At 43.0% G+C, this 24962-nt stretch overlaps 1 protein-coding gene across 1 annotated transcript; it reads left to right on the plus strand.

Moving 5' to 3' along the window:
* The first annotated feature begins 461 nt into the window (after nt 1–461).
* On the plus strand, nt 462–23961 carry LOC126252577 (uncharacterized). The gene is made up of 4 exons (XM_049953478.1): nt 462–656; nt 23439–23547; nt 23635–23726; nt 23867–23961. Exons 1-4 carry the CDS (start codon nt 462–464, stop codon nt 23951–23953), a joined length of 483 nt encoding a protein of 160 aa, XP_049809435.1. The 3' UTR covers nt 23954–23961.
* The last annotated feature ends 1001 nt before the right edge of the window (nt 23962–24962 follow it).

Raw genomic sequence — 24962 nt, forward strand, 5'->3', positions numbered from 1 at the left:
CCTAAAGCAGAAAGAAAGAAAAGAAAGAGTTGGAAGAGGTCTGTACGTTACATGTAAAAAAATGTTTTCCAAAAGTTAAACCTCAGAACTAAGGGAAAGAAAGAAAGAAATCTGTGACCGATAAATTGCAGCAGAAAGATTCGATGTGGATCACAGGGCTTTTAAAAACGTTAACAGTATACGAGATCGGTGCTAAATTGTCTTTGCACTATGTACAACGGAATATGCCTGTTGTTCTGATAGAACAGTAAGTATCGAAAGGTACAGCTGCATCCATGGACGAAAAGGGAACAAAAGGTGTTGAATTCGTGCTGAATAAAGCGCCACGGAAAGGAAAAGTAAGAGAACAAAGAGACACGAACATTGCCATCGTTTGGAAGGGACTGGTGGGAGAGGGGTACCGACAGAGGTTGGTGCATACCGTGCAGCTACACAGTGGCGAAGAATGCGGCAGGACAGACATGCGGCGCGCAGCGGCGGCCATTTGGGCGGCGGTAGCCGTGACGTCACGTCTGCGGGCGGTCAGTGACTCTGGTCTGGTCTGGGTGGCCCGGGGCGCGACACCGCCGGACCCGGGCTCCAAAAAAACCGGACGGCTGCCGCCGCTGCAGCGCGCTGCCCGCTGCAAAACTCTGCTCTGCTCTGCTGACGACACGGTAAGCGCTTCAAGTGTTACGCGTCCTAAGCTGCATCCAAATTTGCAACGGAGGCATGTACACTGCTCACCATTAAAAATGCGACACCATCTGGCGGTTCTTCTTATTTGTGGCCTGAAAGAATTGGTTTAACTGACATAAGTCCTACCTACAGTTCCACAACGAAGTCGTATTGGGGATCCAGATTTGCATCTGACTGCCTGTTCTCACTTAATACCTACAGTAATTAAAGTTCTGCTGCTTCAGGAGTATAATAATGCAAAGACAAATCCACAATAAACAAAGAATAATTGTCTCTCCCTACTACAATCTAACACAGTCACGAGACTCTTGAGTCTTGTTATACGCTGCGACAGCAGCGCTCCCGGTGGCCAGCAAGTTACACAGAGTGCGAATGGTATGGTTTATATTGACCTGTAACGCACTTTTTTAGACTGTGTAGCGGACGTAGTGCCCTGAAAGCGGCAGTAAATAATAATGGCGTAACATTTGTCTCTCTTTAGTTTCCTGGGGACACCGAGAGGAATTACAAAAAATGGTTCAAATGGTTCTGGGCACTATGGGACTTAACTTCTGGGGTCATCAGTCCACTAGATCTTACAACTACTTAAACCTAACCAACCTAAGGACATCATACACATCCATGCCCGAGGCGGGATTCGAACCTGCGACCGTAGCGTTCGCGCAGTTACAGACTGCAGTGCCTAGAACCGCTCGGCCACCCCGACCGGCGGGGAATTACACAGCAGGCCTACATTACAGAACACTTAATTTACGATTCTCTCGTAACTTACACATACGTATTGATGAACATTTTCTTTTAAGAGCAAAAAAAGAAAAAGAAAAAGGCTAGGAAACAACTGAAGACTTGACGTTTTGCAGACATCTTACTGAAGAACTTCAAGTTTTGTTCACTATACTTCCAGTCAAATCGGTGAATATGGAATGGAAGAAATTTGTGTAGAATGCAATACCTACATTATTTCACGCACCAAATAAGCCACCACTACTGTAGGTGGTGGAAAAACTACACAGATGTGCCAATAAAATGTCGAAAGCGATTAAACTGTTTCCCAGCACAGAAGAAACTACTGTTGCCAGAACTGAGTATCAAACGGCAAGAATTGTGAACACATTTGCCTGTGAAGCCGAAGTAGTTACATTTACAAAAATGTTACTGCACTGGAAAGTCGAGTGAAGTGTAAGACTGTGCGATCATTAGACCCCAGATAAAATTAAAACGTCTGAAGGAAGTGCCTATCGTAATAACAACATAAAAAAATGGTTCAAATGGCTCTGAGCACTATGCGACTTAACTTATGATGTCATTAGTCGCCTAGAACTTAGACCTAATTAAACCTAACTAACCTAAGGATATCACACACATCCATGCCCGAGGCAGGATTCGAACCTGCGACCGTAGCGGTTGCTCGGCTCCAGACTGTAGCGCCTAGAACCGCACTGCCACTCCGCCCGGCCAATAACAACATACAAAAGCAGAAACATATGGTTCTCATGCACGAAATATGTATTTATATTCTATTGATTTCAGCGGTATAAGCAGCAATTATACACAAATTCGAAAGATACACACATTCGAAAGTATTTCTTCATGAAATAAGAATTTCTTCTTATGGCAGTGTATTAATAAGATTCGGATATTTTTACATTTATTTCACTTTCATTCATGTCCCTCGAAAATTTACTAATGCTTGGAACACAAAAATCTAATAATTACTTCGTTAATTAAGTAGAAAACTAATTAAAACAAACTTTAATGTTTTGGAAGCTTTCTTGCCGCTAGGGGCGCTACTGTCGCTCCAACTGTCAAACGACAACAATTTAATCAGCAGTTAGCGTGACGATTGTACAAGTTAGATTGTGTCCTTACAAACGAAATATTCATTAAATAAAAATAAAACTAGCACCAGATCCTGGTCGAAATTAAAGTTTGCGCAGCCACTTAATTCCTCACACCAAGTCAAAGAAAATCATTGAATTTCTGAAACTAATCATTCATACAAATTTGAAAACAAATACACAACTAGTAATATCAATCTGTATTTAATTGAAATTCAGTTCATACGACTCTCTGTTACACTGGCCTTGAGCATATGAAGAATTAACATCAATCTAGAATGGACGCAAGAGAAAGACTGATGTTTTGCAATTTACTTCTAATCTTCTTTTTGCTCAGTAAAAGCGTATGTATGTGCTGTCTGCGCCGTTGTTACGTTGTTGTCACTGCTCACGCTTCCTCCAACTAGGAGTTGAGAAAGGCTCAGTAGCTCTTAATAGCCCAGAATATGTAAGACATTTTCAAATCAATTAATAATATCATTATTCCTGTACTGCAGTCTTTATTCGATCGCCTAGCAAACAGTTTTACCACATTAACCTAGCGCTACTACTTTAGGTGGGGAAATTAAAGAAAATGTATGTTGGATGAGTGTAGCAGAACCATTACACCGATAAAGGAAGCATGCAGTAGATGCGAAATCGACATTTAATACATTAGACAGAGTGAGTCCGTGATGATGTTACAAGTTTTCAGGGATGATGGAGAAGGGTAAATGTATCAGTTTGAGGTAAGGGACCCTGGTACGGAAAAGACCGAGTCGAAAGTTAGCAGCAAAAATTGTTCTGGTACCTCTGACAATGGACCTCTTACACTGTAAGCTATTTATTTCCATGTTCATCTACGTTATACTCCGCATGCCACCTAATGGTGTGTGGTGGAGGGTACTGTCGGTAAATCTCTTCGTGGTGCATAACGCCTCTCTTGTAACGTCTGCCAGTGGAGTTTGTTTAGCATTTCCGTAACGCTCTCTCGCCAGCTAAACGATCCCGTGGCGAAACGCAGCGCTCTTCGTTGGATCTTCTCTATCTCCTCTACCAGTCTCATATAGATGAACAATAGTCAAGAATCGGGCAAACAAGCGCCTTATAAGCCACCTCTTGCGTGAATGAGTTAAATTTCCTTTTCTTCGGATGAATCTGAGTCTGGTGTCTGTTTTTCCCACTATCTGTTTTATACGGTCATTCCACTTAAGGTCGCTCTTGATAGTTAAGCCTAGATATTTTACGGCAGAGGCTGTCTCCAGCTGTTTGTCATCATCAGTGAGGCTGTACAGTAGTGGATTTCTTTTCCTACGTAAGCGTAATATGTTACATTTATTTACCTTGAGCGTCAATTGCCAGAGTCTGCACCATTCGTCAATTCTCTGCAGGTCGTTCTGCAAATTCTTACTATCTTCTGACGTTGCTACTTTGGTACGAACAGCAGCATCTTCTGCGAATAGCCATTAAGAGCATCCGAGGATATATATAGTAAACATCACCGGTCCTATCACACTTCTTTGTGGTACTTCCGATATTACCTTTACATCTGTCGATAGACTTCCGTTAAGAGCGACGTGCTGAGTTCTATCTCCAACAAAGTATTGATTTCAATCGTAGGTCTGCTCCGATACTCCGTAAAAGGGTATTTTTGTCGTTAAACGGCAATACTGGACGGTGTCGAACGTCTTACTGAAATGAAGGAACACGGCATCAACATGAGCGGCCGTTGTCCACTGCGCTGTGTATCTCATGGAGGAACAGAGCGAGCTGAGTTTTGAAGGGTCTCTGTTTACGGAATCCATGTTGATTTTTATAGAGGAGATGTTCATTTTCCGATAACGTCATAATTCTTGAGCATAAAACATGTTCCATAATTCTACAACAAACTGACGGCCTTTCTCATAAACGGGAATGACCGGCGCTTTTTTCCAGTCGTTAGGTACCTTTCGTTGCTCAAGCGATTTACGATAAATTACTGCTAGAAGGGGAGCAAGTTCTTTCGCATAATCCTTATAGAATCTTATAGGTATCTCACCTGATCCTAAAACCTTTCATCTACTAAGCGATTGTAGATACGTTTCAGTTCCGCGATCGGTTATCTCAGTATCTGCCATTTCGACGTTCGCACGACGATTGAACGGAGGGACAGCGTTACGATGTTTCGCCGTGAAACAGGAAGATGGAATTCAGTATTTCGGCGTTCTCTCTGTTATCTTCCGTTTCGGTGACGGTGTAGTCGCTTTTTGAATGTATGGATGCTTTTGACCCTCTTACTGATTTTACATACGACCAAAAGCTCTTAGGATTTTTACTTAGGTCGGTTGACAACCTTCCTTTCAAAATCATTGAACGCTTCTCTCAATTCTCTCCTTATGCTCATTTTCCCTTCGTTCAGCTTTTGTTTGTCAGCTAGGTTTTTACTTCTCTCGAATCTGAGATGAAGTGCTCTTTGTTTACGTAGACCTTTTCTAACACGAATATTAAACCATGGTGGGTCTTTCCCATCCTTTAAAACCTTACTCGCGACATACTTGTCTAGGGCATATTGAACGATGCCTTTGAATTTTTCTATTTGTTTTCCACATCTGCGTCCTCGTCACCGAATATTTGATGCTGACAACTGAGATATTCTGAAATTTGTATCCTGTCACATTTTCTGAGCAAATATATCTTCCTACCTTTCTTAACATTCCTTGTAGGACCCGTCGTCATATATGCTGTCGCAGCCTTATGACACTGATACCTTCCTTTACGTTAACTTGTTCGATAAGTTCAGGTCTGCTTGTTGCCAGGGGGTCTAAGACGTTACCCTCACGCGTTGGTTCTCTAACTATCTGCTCAAGCTAATTTTCGGACAAGACATCCAGACCAATGCCACACGATTGTCTGTCTCTGGCACCAGGTTTGATGACGTAACGCTCCCAATATATACCTGGGAAGTTGAAGTCGCCCCCTATAACATCGGCATGTTCAGGAAAATTACTAATGATATTCTGCAAGTTCTGTCCAAGGCGCTCTACAACTACAGATCCTGATGCAGGGGGTCTATAATGCATCCGATCACCATTTTTGACCGTTCTTCGGTAGTCAGTTTCACCCAGATTAATTCACATTCGGAATCCGTGATAACCTCGCTAGATTTTATCGACTATTTTACTGCAATATTTTCGGAGATGATAGTATGGACCAAAACAAGAAAAAATTGTCTAGCAAATATGGGCTTTAAAACGCATGCCTTCACAGTTATGAGCTCTTGTTCAGTAGAAGAAATGTGTTTCACAGTAGTAAACATGAACGAGTGATCATAGCACTTCAGTGCCCACAATTACTGTACAATTTTTGTCGTGTTTTGGCCCACAGTACCTCCTCACAAAATAGGGAAAATAATTAGCCTGCAGTAAAACGGGGTCACTGTCGGAAGTATCAGAAAGATTTCGTGTTACGACATGTGACTCAGTCGTTTCCAGATTAGGGTTTCTTACCTCCGTTTGATATTTACCCTTGTTCACCATCCCTGGAAGTTCGTAACGTCACCGTTGTATCACCTTTTATGCTTGGATATGTAAAAGATTAATATGACGTTGCAACTTTACAAAGTACGTAGGAGCAACTCCTTCAACGAGGAATGGATTTAATTATCCCTTAGCAAAAATAAACTAATTCTTATACTAATTTATTGTTCAGTTCAGGTACTTTATGAGGTGACAAAAGTCATGGGATAACTCTTAATATCGTGTTGGACCATCTTTTGTCAGGCGTTGTCCAACTCGACTTGTCATGGACTCAACAAGTCTGTGGAAGTCCCCTGCAGTGCCCCACGGTGGTTTTATGGAACCACCTTCACAATTCTCTATTATTCCAATCTCGTATAGCGCGCGGAACGAAACCAACACATATAACTTTCCGTAAGAACTCTGATTTCCCTTATTTTATCGTGGTGATCGTTCCTTCCTATGTAGGTCGGTGTCAACTAAATATTTTCACTTTCGGAGGAGAAAGTTGGTGATTGGAATTTCGTGAGAAGATTCCGTCGCAACGAAAGGCGCCTTTCTTTTAATGATGTCCAGCCCAAATACTGTATCATTTCCGTGACACTCTCTCCCATATTTCACGATAATACAAAACGTGCTGCCTTTCTTTGAACTTTTTAGATGTACTCCATCAGTCCTATCTGGTAAGGATCCCACACTGCGCAGCAATATTCTAAAAGAGGACGTACAAGCGTCGTGTAGGCAGTCTCCTTAACAGGTCTGTTACATTTTTAAGTGTCCTGCCAATAAAACGCAGTCTTTGGTTAGCCTTCCCCACAACATTTTCTATGTGTTCCTTCCAATTTAAATTGTTCGTAATTGTAATACCTAGGTATTTAGTTGAATTTACGGCTTTTAGATTAGACTGATTTATCGTGTAACCGAAGTTTAACAAGTTCCTTTTAGCACTCACGTGGATGACCTCACACTTTTCGTTATTTAGGGTCAACTTCCACTTATCGCACCATATTTTTTCTAAATAGTTTTGCAGTTTGTTTTGATCTTCTGATGACTTTATTAGTCGATAAACGACAGCGTCATATGAAAACAACAGAAGTCGGTTGCTCAGATTGTCTCCCAGATCGTTTATATAGATAAGGAACAGCAAATGGCCTATAACACTACCTTCGGGAACGTCAGAAATCACTTCCGTTTTACTCGATGACTTTCCGTCAATTACTACGAACTGTAACCTCTCTGACAGGAAATCACAAATCCAGTCACATAACGGAGACGATATTCCACAAGCACGCTTGTGTGGTACAGTGTCAAAAGCCTTCCGGAAATCCAGAAATACGGAATCGATCTGAAGTCCCTTGTCAATAGCACTCAACACTTCATGTGAATAAAGAGTTAATTGTGTTTCACAGGAACGATGTTTTCTAAACCCATGTTGACTGTGTGTCAATAGACCGATTGCTTCGAGGTAATTCATATTGTTCGAACACAATATATGTTCTAAAATCCTGCTGCATATCGACGTTAACCATATGGGCCTGTTATTTAGTGTATTACTCCTACCAGCTTTCTTGAATACTGATGTGACCTGTGCAACTTTCCAGTCTTTGGATACGGATCTTTCGTCGAGCGAACGGTTGTATGTGATTGTTAAGTATGGAGTAATGCATCAGTATACTTCGGAAGGAATCTAATCGGTATACAGTCTGAAACAGAAGACTTGCTTTTATTAAGTGATTTAAGTTGCTTCACTATTTCGAGGACATTTACTTCTACATTACTCAAGTTGGCAGCTGTTCTCGATTCGAATTCTGGAATATTTACTTCGTCTTCTTTTGTGAAGGCATTTCGGAAGGCTGTGTTTAGTATCTCTGCTTTGGCAGCACTGTCTTCGATAGTATCTCCATTATATCGCGCAGAGAAGACATTGCTTGTTTCTTGCCGCTAACATACTTCACATACGACCAGAATCGCTCTGGAGACAAAGTTTCGTTGTGGAAACTGTTATAGGCATCTCGCATTGAAGTCCGCGTTAAATTTCGAGCTTCTGTAAAATATCGCCAATCTTGGGGATTTTGCGTCTGTTTAAATTTGGCATGTTTGTTTCGTTGTTTCTGCAACTGTGTTCTAAGCCGTTTTGTGTACCAAGGAGAATTATATCCGTCGTTTATTAATTTATTTGGTATAAATCTCTCAATTGCTGCCAGCGTTATTTCTTTGAATCCAGGCCACATCTGGTCTACACTTACATTATTAATTTGTAATGACTGGAGATTGTCTCTCAGTCAGGCGTCAAGTGAATTTTTATCTGCTTTTTTAAATAGGTATATTTTTCGCTTATTTTCGTGGATTTGGGGTTTACAATATTGAATCTCGCTACGACAACCCTGTGTTCACCAATCTCTGAATCGGTTTTGATGCTCGTTATTAACTCAGGATTGTTTGTTGGTAAGAGGTCAAGTGTGTTTTCACAACCGTTTACTATTCGCGTGGGCTCATGAACTAATTGCTCGAAATAAGTTTCAGAGAATGCGTTTAGCGCAATTTCGGATGATATTTTATGCGTACCTCAGAAATTAAACGTGTATATTCGCCAACATATCGAGGGTAGATTAAAGTCACCACCAACTATTATCGTATGAGTCGGGTACGTATTTGAAATCAAACTCAAGTTTTCTTTGAACCTTTCAGCAACTATATTATCTGAATTAGGAGGTCGGTAAAAGGATCCAATCATTAGTTTATTCCGGTTGCCAACAATGATCTCTGTCCATACTAACTCACAGTAAGTATCTACTTAAATTTCGCGACAAGATAAACTACTTCTCACAGGAACAAACACGCCGCCGCCTACCGTGTTTAGCCTCTCCTTTCGAAACACCGTTAGGTTCTTCACAAATATTTCGGCTGAGCTTAAATCCGCTGCCTTTATAGCCGCCCATAATTGCGAAACTGTTGCCGGTGCACGATTTCGTGCACGAACTGAACTCGCATTTACGACCCATTTCGGGAAATATGGTTGGCCAAATCATTTGCTCGAATTTTTGAGAATGTTTTAAAACCAATCGCGTTGTGTCCCAGTGACATGGCACATTTTCATACATAAAAATTCGATTGTTGCTTGGGATTATGAAGTCGAAGAATAGCTGCAAGTCTTCTCCAAGTAGTCGAACGTAACCATTTCCAGTCAATGATCGTTCAGGTGGCCCAGAGGACACACTGCGTTCCACGTAAACTCAGCCCATATCATCATGGAACCACCACCAGGTTACACAGAGGCTTTTGACAACTTTGGTCCACTGCTTCGTGAGGTCTACGCCACACTCGAACCCTGCCATCAGCTCTTACCAACGGAAATCGGGACTCCTTTGAGCATGCCACGGTTTTGCGGTCATCTAGGATCCAACCAATATGGTCACGAGCTCATGAGTAGTGCTGTTAGTAAAGACACTCGCGTCTGTCGCGTTTGTCTGTTAGCACTGACAACTGTACGCAAAAGCAACTGCTCTCGGTTGTTAAGTGAACATAATCGGCCACTGCGTTGTCAGTGGTGAGTATTACTGCCTGAAATAGGGTATTCTCCTCACACTCTTGACACTGTGGTTCTTGGACTACTGAAATCCCTAAAGATTTCCGAAATGGAATGTCTCCTGTGTCCAGCTCAACTGCTGCTCTGCGTTCAAAGTCTGTTAACTTCTGTCGTGCAGCCATAATCATGCCAGAAACCTTTTCACGTGAATCACACGGGTACAAATGACAACTTCGCCAAACCAGTGCCCTTTTATACCTCACTTACGAGATATTGTCGCCATCTCTTTGTGTGGATGTCGCTATCCCATGGCTTTTGTCTCCTCAGTGTACGAGGTGCGACAATAAAGTAATGAGACTGATTTTCTTTGCAAGATGTGGCAACCCTGCAGGCTTGCGTAGGCACAAAATCCTTGACCTTGGTCTATAATCTGCTTCTAGTCCAAGCGGCACATCAATGCAACTGCTTAGTCGTGAGCTGTGCTGTAATAAGTTAACACATGTTTGTGTCTCTCGTCACGGAAATGGAACCGCATAATATTGCGCGATGGTGTGCCATTTCTTTTTGTGTTAACTTGGGTGACAATCCGACGACAACTTATGGTAAGCTTCAGAAGGCTTTTGAAAAGGAGGTTATGTCAAGAGCTCAATTTTTTCGTTGGCATAAAATGTTTAGTGAAGGCAGAACGAATGTTGAAGATGAAGACCGCAGTGGACGACCATGCACGCTTGTGTGCTTCTTTGATTCCAAGGGAATTGTTCATAAAGAGTGGGTGCTTCCGGGACAAACAGTTAACCAATATTGCTACGAAGAAATTTTAAAAAGACTCCGTAAAAGAGTTCTTCGTGCCCGTGCCAACATTACTGATAGTTGGATTCTGCACCATGATAATGCGCCATCCCATACTGCTCTGTCAGTGCAGCAATTTTTAACCTCAAAACAAATTTCAGTACTACCACAGCCACCTTATTCACCAGACATCGCTCCGTGCGACTTTTTTCTATTTCCAAGAGTCAAAACAGCGGTCAGGGGACACCATTTTCAAACAACACAAGATGTCCAAAAAGCTGTGACGAGGATCTTGGAGGATATTACAGAAGATGAGTTCCAGAAATCTTACCATTAATCGCAGAAGAGCTGAAAAAAGCGTGTGCAGTCAGAAGGGAACTACTTTGAAGGAGACAACACTAAACTTGACTAAAACGGTAAGCAACATTTTTTTCACACCAGTCTCATTACTTTATTGTCGTACGTCTGCAGTTCTGGTACACACTGAAATCGCTGCACCTCGGTACCATAGCACGCCAGTAGACGAGCCAAACCAAAGGGCGCAGCCCTTCGGTAAAGCTGGAGTCTCGTGCGGTAATTGCAGCTGCATCAAGCCAACCCAGGTTGCTAAATAAGTCACCTAGATTGGTCTGATATGGCTGAAACATTTCCACTGGTGCCGAAAACGAATTACCGCACGATGTACTCCACTATATCAAACGGATGAGCCATTACGTTTTGGTTACTTCAGCGGCGTGTTGTGATATAGTGTGACCGGAGACTGCCGGCCTCTTCCTTCAAACAAATAAATAAATGTTTCAGATAGGGGCATATTTGTGCATATACGAGGGCGGTTCAGAAAGTAACCTCCGATTGGTCACAGTGCGGGTTGTGGGGGGAGTAGCGACGCCATCTGTGCGTTCACGCACTCAACAGGTCAGTCGGCATCAAGCCATGGTCGAGTGAACGTCGTACCTGCGCTAGTTTAGTTTTTGTGGCAGTTTGAAATGTGTGCTGCAATAGAAAACCCCGCCAAATGTGAAGTGTGTGCTGTCATAAGGTTTTTTACAGCCAAAAGATATTCTGCAGCAGCTATTCATCGTGAGCTTTGTGCCGTGTACGGACCAAGAGTTATGAGTGAAGGAGTTGTCCGTGAATGGGTACGTTTATTTAAAAGTGGACGAGAAAACGTTCATGATGAAGAGAGGAGTGGTAGACCATCATTGGTGACTGACGAACTCGTTCAGACAGTTGGTACAAAAGTTCGTGAAAATCGACGTTTCTCAATGTCGGAGTTGTCTACTGGTTTTCCACAGATTTCTAAGACTCTCTTGTACGAGATAGTGACAGCAAGATTGGGTTACCCGAAGTTCTGTGCACGATGGGTGCCCAAAATTCTTACCGACCACCACAAAACTCAAAGAATGGCCTCTGCATTAGACTTTCTGTCACGTTATGAGGACGAAGGAGAACCATTGTTAAACAGAATCGTGACCAGTGACGAAACCTGGATTAAGTACGTGAACCCTGAGACAAAAGAACAATCAAAGATGTGGGCACATTCAAATTCGCCTACCAAACCAAGAAAAGCCTCGCAAGATTTTTCTGCCAGAAAACTGATGGCAACGGTGTTTTGGGATGCCAAAGGGGTGTTGTTGGTTGAATTCATGGAACGTGGTACGACCATTAATCAAGACGTGTACTGTGAAACAATAAAAAAGTTACGACGGGCTATACAGAAGAAACGCCGTGGTATGCTGACTTCCGGTATCGTTTTTTTGCACGATAACGCCCGTCCTCACTCTGCTCGCAGAACAACGGCCCTTCTTGAGTCCTTCAAGTGGGGCGTTATCAACCATCCACCTTACAGCCCAGACCTGGCGCCAAGTGATTATCACCTCTTCATGCATTTGAAGAAATGGCTCGGGTCACAGCGGTTTGATGACGACGAAGAGCTCAAAGATGCGGTCACAGGCTGGCTCCAGGCACAAGCGGGTGATTTTTATGCAGAAGGAATTTCAAAGCTTGTGAAGAGATACGATAAGTGCCTCAATCGCTATGGAGACTATGTAGAAAAATAGTGCAAAGATGTAGTTGTAAGATGTATATATTAAAATATTTTTATTTAACTTGGTGTATTTTTTAAATCAACCGGAGGTTACTTTCTGAACGGCCCTCGTACAATCTATGCATGAATCTGTACGGATCGATCAAGAAGATTCCGCCCGAAGTCCGTACAGTCCAGAATAGGTATGTCAGTCAGGCAAAATCATCGTGAGCGTTGAGGCTGTCATCACATCGACGCATCAGACTGAATACACTCGTGTGGTAAAACACCGTGTTCTGCTGCACGATGAAGCCCTGACTGCCTGTTGCACATCCTCGTCCAACAGGAATGTCGACTCCTGATAGCCGTTTTTAATGGACCGAAGATGTGATAATCGCATGGGGAGAGATCACTACTGTAAGAAGGGTGACAGTGTATCCCACCTGAGTTGCAGTAATTTCTGCGCTACGGCGTTTGCGACGTGGGTACGTTCGTTATCATGAAGAAGCAGGACCGCTTGGTGCACTGTTCCACAACGGTGGTTTTCGAAAGACATGCTGGTCATAAACATTCTTCATTCTCCGAAGGATGTCTACCGGTGTTTTTCCTTCGGTAGCCAAGAAAGAATAACAGCACGTTGATCCTGTTTGGACGCATTTCGTAATAATGTCACCATAGCTCAAGTTCCCGCACTTACCGCACGCCCAACGGCAAGACGGGAATGCCACAATAACCCCTTGTCTAAATGTCGGTACATATATACCGTCACCTGAGTCACGCTGCGTTTCATATACGCTGCAGCAACGCCCGCAACGGAAACTTTTTGATTGCCCCTTATAAGTTCAGTAAGAAATTAATTATTGAAAAGTACTTTTTTGATGTGTTAATTAAAGTTTTAATAGTGTCATTTGCGTGAGCCAGACCTGGATGGAATCTGAGCGGCGGATGAAACGGCCGTTGGCTGGTTCACGGGCTAGCCTGAGTGTGGTTTTTAGTCGGTTTCTCAGGCACATTTAGGCAAACGCTGTGCTGCACCCAAATTCCGCCTCAGATATATTTACAAACAGTTAAAATAAGATAACACACGAACTAAGTTGACACAACTCGCAGACAAACACATCACACACGACTTGCCTCCCTTAGGTTACCTTGAGCTCTGTGCCATCAGCAGGAGCATCCAGCCAAAGGTTTAAATAATTAAGTAAAATTTGCCAAATCATAAAAAACCGAACCCTGTGCTAGACAAGATAAACGCTAGGGAACAGAGGGGAAAGAGAATACTCTCCATCGCGTATTCTGTATACATGTAAGTTTTCTACATAGTGACAACCTACAGGGAACGATCTCTGGAAGGATTAGAAGCAAAAAAGCTCTTATGAACTTATGGCCAGAAATGTGTTCCAAGGGAGGTACCGACTTGAAGGCGGAGATAAAACGCCTTTGACAATGACCCCAGTATCGGCACCAGGCAGGTGGGTTGTAAGCGTGGGGTAAGCTGGACGACCATGTGGAATATTCCTCACGACAACCGCCACTATCCGTATTACCTTCAACGCATGCAGGCTCGTTCTACATGCTACCACAGTGCTCAGTTTTCTCTCATCCATCCTATTAACAGGTGAGGTACGAAGGTTATTCTGGCTACTGCATGATGACACTCCAGCTTCGCTCTGTTGTGTGGAGCTAAAACGCTAGTACTGACATAACTTTTACACTCACCCTGTTACGAGCCATGGTGTATGCTTTTAAAAATTAAAAGCTGAATTGTCAATGATATTTTATCTCCAGTGGAGTATATCTCCCTTGGAACACATTTCCGGGCATATGTCCAATTGACCATTTTTGTTTCTCGTCCTCCTTCCTGCAAAATGGTTCAAATGGCTCTGAGCACTATGGGAGTTAACATCTGAGGTCATCAGTCCCCTAGACTTAGAACTACTTAAACCTAACTAACCCGAGGCAGGATTCGAACCGGCGACCGTAGCAGTAGCGCGGTTCCGAACTGAAGCGCCTAGAACCGCTCGGCCACAAGGGCCGGCTCCCCTTCCTGCAGATTGTCCTCATTTAGCAAAGTCGTCCCAATGCGAGGAAAGCCTACAGAGCGGATTTCTGTTTCCGTAATTACATTTGAATGTTGAATGTTTGTCTGAAGATCGTGCTATGTAAGGTTGAGAAATGTCTGCCAGCACGTGTATGAATTCGACAGTGATCGAGGACTGTAGTTAATCGTTCCATGATGTTGCTGCTCGTGTTCGTCAGAATCCCTCCACCGTTCGTGAATACGGAGTCGATGGGTCCAGGAGGAGTGTACTCAACGCCATGCAGCAAGTCGACACCCGCACTCGACTAGCGCCCGAGAACCATACATAATTTTCACTTGGCCGTGTAGGATCGCACAGTCGCGGTAGACATTTTGAGTCAGGAAACCAAATTGTTTGAACTAAGACAAGTATAAACAAGGACAGTGTGACTATGTCTGGAGCACCACAGACTGTCAGCACCAGAAACATTGTTTCATCAGAAGAGGGAACTGCGCCGACGGTGGTGTGCCCAACGTTAACAGTGGACGTAGGAGTTGCACCATTTCGTCCTTTTCGACGGATCCCGATTCTGTGTACATCTTCACGATGGATGTATCCGTAAGTGGAGGCAGAAACCATCTGACGTGATGGCATGGGTTGCCATTCGGTAGACAACAAATCCATCTTTGGCTCCCATAGCAGATAATTTTGACTACGGGCACCACATCTATATTGCTTGAAGGCTGGTTTGAGTGACCTGCTTTGGAGATTTCCATGACGTTATGTGTCAACAATATAACGCAAATCTGGAGTGTTATCCGTACCATCTTGCTTACCTACCTGTACGAGGTGTGGCTAGAAAAAAACCGGACTAGTACTGGTGAAACAATAAAACGAATGCAATAAGGCTGAAAGTCGCGTGGCCTGTCACGTGACTCTCGCTCCGCCTACTGCTCGAGTTTCATCTGCCTCCTGCACTCAGTCTGCCCGTGGCGTCTGTTTTAAGTAGTTGACGTTTTGTCTGTGCGTCGGAAAATGTTGAGTGTACAGAAAGAACAGCGTGTTAACATCAAATTTTGTTTCAAACTAGGACAATCTGCCAGTGAAACGTTTGTAATGTTACAACAAGTGTACGGCGATGATTGTTTATCGCGAACACAAGTGTTTGAGTGGTTTAAACGATTTAAAGATGGCCGCGAAGACACCAGTGATGACACTCGCACTGGCAGACCATTGTCAGCAAAAACTGATGCAAACATTGAAAAAATCGGTAAACTTGTTCGACAAGATCGCCGTTTAACAATCAGAGCAGTGTCTGAGTTAACAGGAGTTGACAAGGAAAGTGTCGAACAAGTTTACCGATTTTTTCAATGTTTGCATCAGTTTTTGCTGACAATGGTCTGCCAGTGCGAGTGTCATCACTGGTGTCTTTGCGGCCATCTTTAAATCGTTTAAACCACTCAAACACTTGTGTTCGCGATAAACAATCATCGCCGTACACTTGTTGTAACATTACAAACGTTTCACTTGCAGATTTTCCTAGTTTGAAACAAAATTTGATGTTAACACGCTGTTCTTTCTGTACACTCAACATTTTCCGACGCACAGACAAAACGTCAACTACTTAAAACAGACGCCACGGGCAGACTGAGTGCAGGAGGCAGATGAAACTCGAGCAGTAGGCGGAGCGAGAGTCACGTGACAGGCCACGCGACTTTCAGCCTTATTGCATTCGTTTTATTGTTTCACCAGTACTAGTCCGGTTTTTTTCTAGCCACACCTCGTATACAAAGAGTGTCCGTTGTCCTTACCACCTGAGAGATTAACTCATAACTACTTACCAGCCACTACGATTGACGGACTCTTGAATAGAGTTGGAGCAGCATGGAATGACGTCCTCGTGTACTGTATGTCAACAATAAGTAAAATTTTGCTGATATGAAACTTCCTGGCAGATTAAAACTGTTCTAAAGCAGTTTTAATCTGCCAGGAAGTTTCATATCAGCGCACACTCCGCTGCAGAGTGAAAATTTCATTCTGAAAACATCCCCTAGGCTGTGGTTAAGCCATGTCTCGGCAATATCCTTTCTTCCAGGAGGTATGCAGGAGAGCTTCTGTGAAGTTTGGAAGGTAGGAGACGAGGTACTGGCGGAATTGAAGCTGTGAGGACGGGGCGTGAATCATGCTTGGATAGCCCAGATGGCAGAGCACTTTCCCGCGAAAGGCAAAGATCCCGAGGTCGAGTCGCGGCCCGGCAGACAGTTTTGCATCAGCCGTGTAGCACTACTGAGATGCCACAGTACTATTGTTTTAAAATAGGTCATTCCTTATTAATGATACTATATAGCTCAGAAGAGGTTGGAATTTCTTACAGTAAACGTTCAAATGAAATCATTACGGAAGAAAATGGAGATTACTTCTGAAGGTTTCCATTGCTTGATTTCATGCGATATTTGTAAAAATTTAGTTAATCATTAATGCCTCAAATCACTTAGTTCAATTTTCGTGATGAATCATCTTCATAAAAGACTGAGGCTGTGCGTCTGTCAACTATGAACATCGTGGTTCTACCAGAATCAGTTGTTTCTCCAAAAACCACTTATGTTGTTCCCAACACGGTTCAATCTACATCTGCATACATAATTAGCAAACAACCGTATGGTGCACTGCGGACCCTAAGACGCGCCACGAATACTCAGTTCCTTCTCAGTTCCACACACAAACAGAGCGAGAGAAAACAACTTTCTGCTAGTATATGCCTTCGAAAGAGTTCTATATTCTCTTATTTCGTGGTCTTCACGTGAAATATACGTCAGCAGCAATAGAATCGTTTTGCAGTCGGATACAAATGTTGGTTCTCTAAATTTTCTCAATAGTGTTTCGCGGAAAGTTTGGGCTTACTAGGCATTTCTGTAATATTTTCGCGTTAGTCGAACCTACCAGCGTGAGACTATACTGAGACAGATGTATCCTTATGCTTATCGGACGCTGCAGTACATTCGATTCTATTGAACATGAGCGTTTACCTGTGACAATGAGTTGTACCTGTTCCGCAGTTCAACAGACGCTCACGAGGATTAGTGTACCGAAATACTAAAAAAACTTGAACGAGGAAATGCAAAACGTGTACTAACATTGGAACAAGTGAGAAACTGAGCTACAGTCGAACGAGATTAAAAATGAACAACAATCGACCGTTTCGATGAATATTTAATCCTGATTAGTATGCAACAATTTGTTTCCCAGTTACACCCAATGACTGATATTTTACTACTTACACGTCATTTGCATACTGATTTAATCTTTTTGCCTTAACTGTCAACTAGCTTTCGTACAGCATTCGACAAGCCGCATGTAACGTGATACCTGCTTGTCTGTCTCTCTCTTTCCTTTCAGCGCCAACATATAACGAAAGAAAGCCGATTACTTGATTGTGAATAAAATATGGCGGTTCCCTGAAAGAATGGCGCTGTTGACTAATACGGCTGCGATACTGATCATCAGCATAGGAATGGCTCTATTTGCGCTGCCGGCGACACATGGGTGTGGCTCTGTAGTTCAAAGTACTTTTGCCGCCTGGTGAATACAAGTGAATTACTTTGTGTTGCCACTCGTGTCCTTTCCTTAGTTCTTTGAGCTTCGTACAGGTCAGTTAACAGCGTGCGTTTGTTGATAATCAGCTTAAAACTTTCGTGTTACACGTAACACACGAAATTACAGGGTGTATATACATTTGCTGTACGTATCACGCAGCCAGCACCTAATTACATAGGCAGTATATCTGACTATTAAGAAACATAACATAATCTTGTGCAAGAAGACAGACTGCACAAAGTCTCATTCTTGATCATACATCTTTGCAACTAAAGAGAAATACAATTATTATTATACATGAAAAACAAAATATTATGTATGTTCTTATGGATTAACGCATTTAGTTAACCTGCTTTCAGTTTACAAGTCCAGCATCAAACTTCATCTCGCTATCGTCGTCAAAAAGTTACAATATTTAAAAACAACATTAGAAAATGTGTTACTCATCTAGAATGAGGCACAAACACAAGTCAAGATAATCTTTGACAATATTGTGGTAATCTAATTAAAAAGTTGGAAGTTGCATTGTGCGTAGATATAAGTGGAATAAAACAGGGAAAACACCAACACTAAACTCGAAAAACAGTTCATATATAAGAATTTAGATTAAATTAACAACACCAACAAAATAAAATTAGTAGTTTACAAGATTACTAAAGAATAACATGAAGAAGTGTAACATATGGAAAGTGACACAGAAGTAGAGTAAAAGGTAGATTTGAATATTGTAACAGTAAATGGAGTACAATAAAATAAATAAATACAGAAAAATAGAGGAACTGAAGGAAACAGTCAGCTGGGAAACACTGGAAAGTGCGAGAATTAAGTGAAATTTATAAGAGAGGAATTATTGAGCTATGTTTGGTCATGGAATATTAAATGGAGGCTCTGGGGCAAATGGTTCAGCTCCGACCTGTGTTTGCTAAGGGGAGGACAAGAGACGGTGGCTGGTAACTGTGACCCTCACTCAGTGCATGTTCAACAAATGTGGAATCATAATTCTGCAAACTCCAGTTACAGTCACGTTCAGCCGACCTAGCTGCTATGTCTCTGACTGACTAATCAATACAAAACCTATCACAATCTATACAAGTAAATTTGTACACCCCACTGTTGGCTAGTAATTGGATGTTATCTTTGCCTTAGAAAAATCACAGCGCTTTGGTGTTCCTCACATAGTGAGTTATATTATTCACAATATATTATGGCGACAGAACAAGAAATTAGGCCGGCCGGAGTAGCCGAGCGGTTCTAGGTGCTTCAGTCTGGAGCCGCGCGACCGCTTCGGTCGCAGGTTCGAATCCTGAATCGGGCATGGATGTGTGTGATGTCTTTAGGTTAGTTAGATTTAAGTAGTTCTAAGTTCTAGGGGACTGATGACCTCAGATGTTGAGTCCCATAGTGCTCAGAGCCATTTGAACCATTTGAACCAAGAAATTAGCTCCGTTTAGTAACGTGAGTGGACCTCTAACACAAATTTACAAACAAAAGTAAAATTAAAAACAAAAGTTTCCTCAACGTGGCATTAACATGTCAGACTTTTGACAAAGGAACAAAATGTACTTGAGAAAGATTTCAAATACTCTCCTCCCATTCTCCAACTGAAAAACAGTTCGATGTAATGGAGGTGCATACTGAATACTCTTCAACTAAAGCCACTACTGGCATATATTTAGTTGCTAATGGGGTATGGAAAGGGACAACATTTGAGTGTAACACCCAGCAGGCTATGGATTATTGCATCGTCAGTACCCTTAAAAAGAAACTGCATCAGCAACGTATCATTGCCACAATATTAGATAAATGTTACACGATTGTAGTTTTGAACAAGAGTGATTATCTGAAAAAGCTCAATGGTATCATGTGTCCCAAATGCTTCGAAGGCCTTCCTAACAATCCTGCTACGTTACTCAAAAACATATAATACATTTCTACTTACTGTAATAATGGAAAGTGCATACTTAGATTTTTACTGTATTCTTAGATTTAAAGATAACTGTGACCGAGACTAGTCATTCCATAAAATATGTGCAACTGAGACGAAAAAAATAAACGATTTTTTTTAAATAACTGCCTTTATCAGTAAGTTCGTGATATTACGCGCGGAAATGAAAAGGGTGAGCAAATACTATCACAGCGGAAAAAGCTGTTTCTGGCCAATAGAGTGGCTACATAAACTGTTGGTGCAGGCCGTTACTGACAATATGCCTGCCAACTGAGACTCGGAGGCCAGCCCAAAACAGGAGACAGACGGAGTTGGTGCTGCTCTCTACAGTCAACCTAACCTAACCATATTACAACTCAGTCCACGCAATTTTGTTAAAGTAAACGCCAGAAGAAGTCACATGTCGGTCGTATCGCAGCTTATAAGTATTTTTAAAAGACAACTTGCTGTACTCCATGAGCCGTATTTAAAAATTTTTGATAATCCACAAGCTGCATTTAAATATGTTTAATTACCGATTAGCTGCATTTAAGAATATTTAATTGACAGTGACTATCTAATTAAAATGCAGCTCATCATTTATTATTTCTAAATGCATCTCATGGTGCATAGAAAGGTGCTTTTTCTTTTCTTTTCTTTTTTTTTTTTTAATAAGAAAGTCAGGTTACCACCCACCGATACATTCAACTACCAAAAGGTTTTTAGAACTACACACCTCTTCATCAGATTGAGATGAAACAGACTCAGGTGTAATGGTCACACAGCGCATTAACAAATATTTTGGTTTCTCAAAGAGGGTCGATAATTGTTTCACAAAATGGTCCACTATTTCAGACCTAAAATGGACTATTTTTTGATGTAACTCTTCAAGCTTTCCCTGCGCTCTAATGACATCTTGGGTTGTGGGGAGTTCTGCCAGATATAAGAATCGTACTTGCACGATATTTCGGTAACATAGCTCGTAACCTTCATCAGATGCGACCTGAGACTGTTCCTCGAGTGGACCTGCTGTAGTACTTATGTATGTGGACTTCCCCCTCCACCGGCGGTTGCAGGCGTTCCCTCTGCGGTCTGCGCCCGCTCTCTGCGACCTTCTGGAATGTTTTCCTTCCGTTTTCTCATCCCTCTTAGGTCTGCGCCCGTCGTTTTCCGTCCGCTGCGGTTCTGGGTGTTCCCTCTATGACCGCGCCCACCACTCCCGCTCCCCGTTGTTATCCATTCCTTCCGCTCTTCTCTTCCCTTATAACACTGTCCCAAACTCTGGGCGTCCGTGCAAGAATCTTGGTTTCCTCATAACTCACGGCTTGATCTAGTTCAAGACAATGTTCAGCATTGGCTGACTTCTTCACCTGTGTTAATCGGGTGTGCTTTTGATGTTCTTTGCACCTGAAATCGACTGTTCTTGTCGTCTGGCCAATGTAGGACATGCCACATTGACAAGGTATATTATAAATTCCTGGTTTCTGTAACCCCAGATCGTCTGTAACACTTCCCACCAGTCCCCCAATCTTGCTTCATTGACAGAAAGCACACTTGATATTGTATTTACGGAGTATTCTACTGATTCTGGCAGCGTAGGGCAGATACCACACCTTCGTTGCTGCATCTTGCTCTGCTTCTGGGACCTGTCGTGTAGTGGCTGGTTGGAATGCCCTCTCAATTTGTTTGGTCGTGTATCCATTTTTGTAGAACACTGTTTTAAGATATTCTATTTCTGTCAGGAGACTCTATTGGTCTGACAGGGCACGTTCTCTGTGGACCAGTGTCTTAAGTACCCCATTTCTCTGAACAGGGTGGGCGTTCGATACACAATGAAGCCAATTCATCCATCTGCTTTGCATTTGACAAGTAGATCCAGAAATTGCAGCTGGCCATTTTTCTCCTGTTCTATGGTGAACTTAATATTTGGTTGGCATGAGTTAAGATGTTCAAGAAACTCATTGAGCCTGTCCTTCCCATAAGGCCAGATCACGATGGTGTCATCCACATACCTGAAGAAACATGTAGGCTTATATCTGGCTGTCTCTGATGCATTCTCCTCAAATCTCTCCATAAACATGTTAGCAACCACAGGAGACAGTGGGCTGCCCACACCTACACCTTCAGTTTCCTCATAATGTTGGCTCCAGTACAGGAAATACGTGGATGTCAGTGAATGCCTGAACAGGTCCAACAGCGCACTGTCAAATTTCTCCGCAATCAGCTCTAGTGATTCTTTCAGTGGGACTCTAGTGAACAGCGATAGCACATCAAAGCTAACCATGATATCTGAATCCGTGATGCATAGTTATTTGAGGTGTTGCTAGAAGTCTTCTGACTTTCAGATGTAGTCAACGTATTTTCCCACATACGGAGACTGCAGATGTTTCAAGTACTTTGCTGTTTCCTACGTAGGTGCCCGAATGTTACTGACAATTGGGCGTAGGGGCACACCCCCATTGTCTATTTTAGGCAAATCGTATGGTCTACGTGGCACTGGTGCTTTTGTCCATAGTTGTCTGATGATCTCATCAGGTATCCCTGTTTCCTTCAGGAGAGTTCGGGTCTTCTTGTCCACCTTGCCTGTAGCGTCATACTCCAAAGTTCTGTATGAAGGGTCCCCCAGAGATTGACCGACCTCCGAATTCAGATAATATAGTTGCTGAAAGGTTGATTGATGTACTTTTTCATCATAATACAACCATTGAAAAATGACTGTAGAGTTCCCTTTGTCTGCTGGAAGTACTGCAATACTGTTCTCTTCCCGAAGCTTCTTGAGTGCAAGCCTCTCCTCAGTCGTGACGTTCGATTTTGGAGGTTGGCGTTGATGACAGCCCTGCAAGTCTCCCGGCGGATTTCCTCTGCCACATTTGGTGGAAGTGTGGCTGCAACTTGCTCTACTACACTGTTGAGCCCTCAACATGTATGTGCACACTTGCGAAAACACCGTTAATCATAAAAGCATTCTTGTTACTTGGAGGGAGAGAGAGTGTGTGTGTGTGTGAGAGAGAGAGAGAGATACGATGGTCACATCAAGCCCTTCCAGAAATAGTGACGTTCCATAAAAGCTTCTCACTAGCTGTACATTCAAATGAAGCTGTCTCACTGGTCACCTCAGTCTATATGTAAACCCAAAACCAACCTCCACTGTCCTCAGTCCGCTGCTGTCCGCCTTGTTGTGCGTTCCGTCGTCTCTCTCTGTACTTGTCGTTTTCTCTCTGCAAGATGAAGAGAGGTAGCTGCAGCAATGTTTCAGAGTGTAGTGGCAAGAGGCGTTGAGTTCTGGAGACAGGATTACCAAGTGAGTAAATAATTTGTATTTTGAGCGTAAATTTTCGTGTGTACGTTAAATTCACCTTATTAATTCCATCGTCTTGTTACAGTACAACTCCACGATTTTATCTTGGGGTGTGAGGACAGACAGGAGGGGACTGGACCGTGGCAGACTCTCAAAGTTCTGCCTCCTGTGGTGGGTTTACAGCCATGTGAGTATAATTTTCATTGTAATTTGTTCTTGTATAGTGGCGATTCAAAATTTTCTTATTTCATACTTGCTTTACTTTCTCTAGCTAACTGAGCTGGAGGCAGAGCTGGGGGCTGAAAAGAACTACCCACTGCAGCAGCAGAAACGCTATGTGGAACAGCCTCCAGCTGTTGATAACCAACAACAACACTCACGTAAATATAGAAAAAAGTATCCATGAGTGATCTTTCCGTGTAACACAACATTCAAAATAAATAAACCTATGTCTCTTCCTGTTACAGGAATAGCTCTAGAGGAGGAGTTCGATTTATTGGACAGGCAGCTGGAGGATTTTCATCAGCAGATGCAGCAACAGCCTCCAGCAAAGAATGAGGTAACCGAGCAGCGTACTTGTAAGTTGAATAAAAAGATTATGTTTGTAGGTGCCTCTAGTAGTAGTGGTAGTAGTAGTAGCATAGGAAGTGTTTTTCTTTAACAAATTAGTTATATATGTGTTGTTTGTTTTTGTTGTAGGCGAGACAAACCAATTGCCAGGTTCTGACGAGGACGATGACATGCCTGAATGGGTCAGACACAGCTGCTCTGATCTGGCCCTATTAGATGATGATGATGATGATGATGACTTTTTTGAGGGTGTGGTGGAGCCGCCTCTGAAATGTTAATGCCTTGGAACCAGAGCAAAAATGGTAATTACTCACTCTGCTTATAACCTTATAACTCTTTTCATTCACTGCGACAGCAGCAGTAAGCAATGTACTTAACTATTATTTATTTTATCTCTTCTTCTACAGAGGTCGCATCTCCACAGATGCAACACAGTATGGCACGCATACCGGTGGCAGCTATATCTTCTTCCTCCCCAAAGCGGCACCCGGTAAGACCTGCATCGCCTATAAGGGCGCCACTAGTCACTGTGCGGGAAGCCGCCGCCGCCGCAGCCGCCACCGCCACCACCGCCACCAGCGCCCCAGCACCCCCACTATGGCGTCTGTGGGCCGAGCAACGAACCACCACCCCTCAAGTTATTGGGTCGGGTCAGCAACAACAGCATCAGGAACCATCACCGCAGCCTGGCTGTTCCCATTGCTCTGACCCGGTGACACTGCGACATCTTCCTCCATCATCATCATCATAGTATCAGCCTCGTCAGAATCGGCGTAAACGCGAGGTACGTGTGTCTCGGCACATACCAGCTTGCCCCACCCCAACACCATCATCAATGGGGTGGACTCAGAATAGTATTCATAGTAATAGAGAAGAACCTGTGGCTAGTAGCAGTTCTCTCTCCCATCCTTTTTGTGGAGGACAACCGCAGTTAGAATACTTGGTTATTGCAGACGCCTTTGAGGAGCAAAACTCGTTCACAAGGATCGAGAACCTGGCAGGAGAGTACCGCGTCCCTGTTGGTTGTCGGTCGTGCGGTAGCGTTCTCGCTTCCCACGCCCGGGTTCCCGGGTTCGATTCCCGGCGGGGTCAGGGATTTTCTCTGCCTCGTGATGGCTGGGTGTTGTGTGCTGTCCTTAGGTTAGTTAGGTTTAAGTAGTTCTAAGTTCTAGGGGACTTATGACCACAGCAGTTGAGTCCCATAGTGCTCAGAGCCATTTGAACC

The sequence above is a fragment of the Schistocerca nitens genome, chromosome 4 (genome assembly GCF_023898315.1).
Source record: "Schistocerca nitens isolate TAMUIC-IGC-003100 chromosome 4, iqSchNite1.1, whole genome shotgun sequence".
In the NCBI taxonomy this organism is placed as follows: Eukaryota; Metazoa; Arthropoda; class Insecta; order Orthoptera; family Acrididae; genus Schistocerca; species Schistocerca nitens.

Excerpts from the sequence above, each read along its gene's own strand:
- LOC126252577 (XM_049953478.1), top strand. The coding sequence starts at position 462 with ATGCGGCGCGCAGCGGCGGCCATTTGGGCGGCGGTAGCCGTGACGTCA. Across the intron at positions 657-23,438 it reads TCTGCTCTGCTGACGACACG|CTAACTGAGCTGGAGGCAGA; the intron begins GTAAGCGCTTCA and ends TACTTTCTCTAG. Across the intron at positions 23,548-23,634 it reads TAACCAACAACAACACTCAC|GAATAGCTCTAGAGGAGGAG; the intron begins GTAAATATAGAA and ends TTCCTGTTACAG.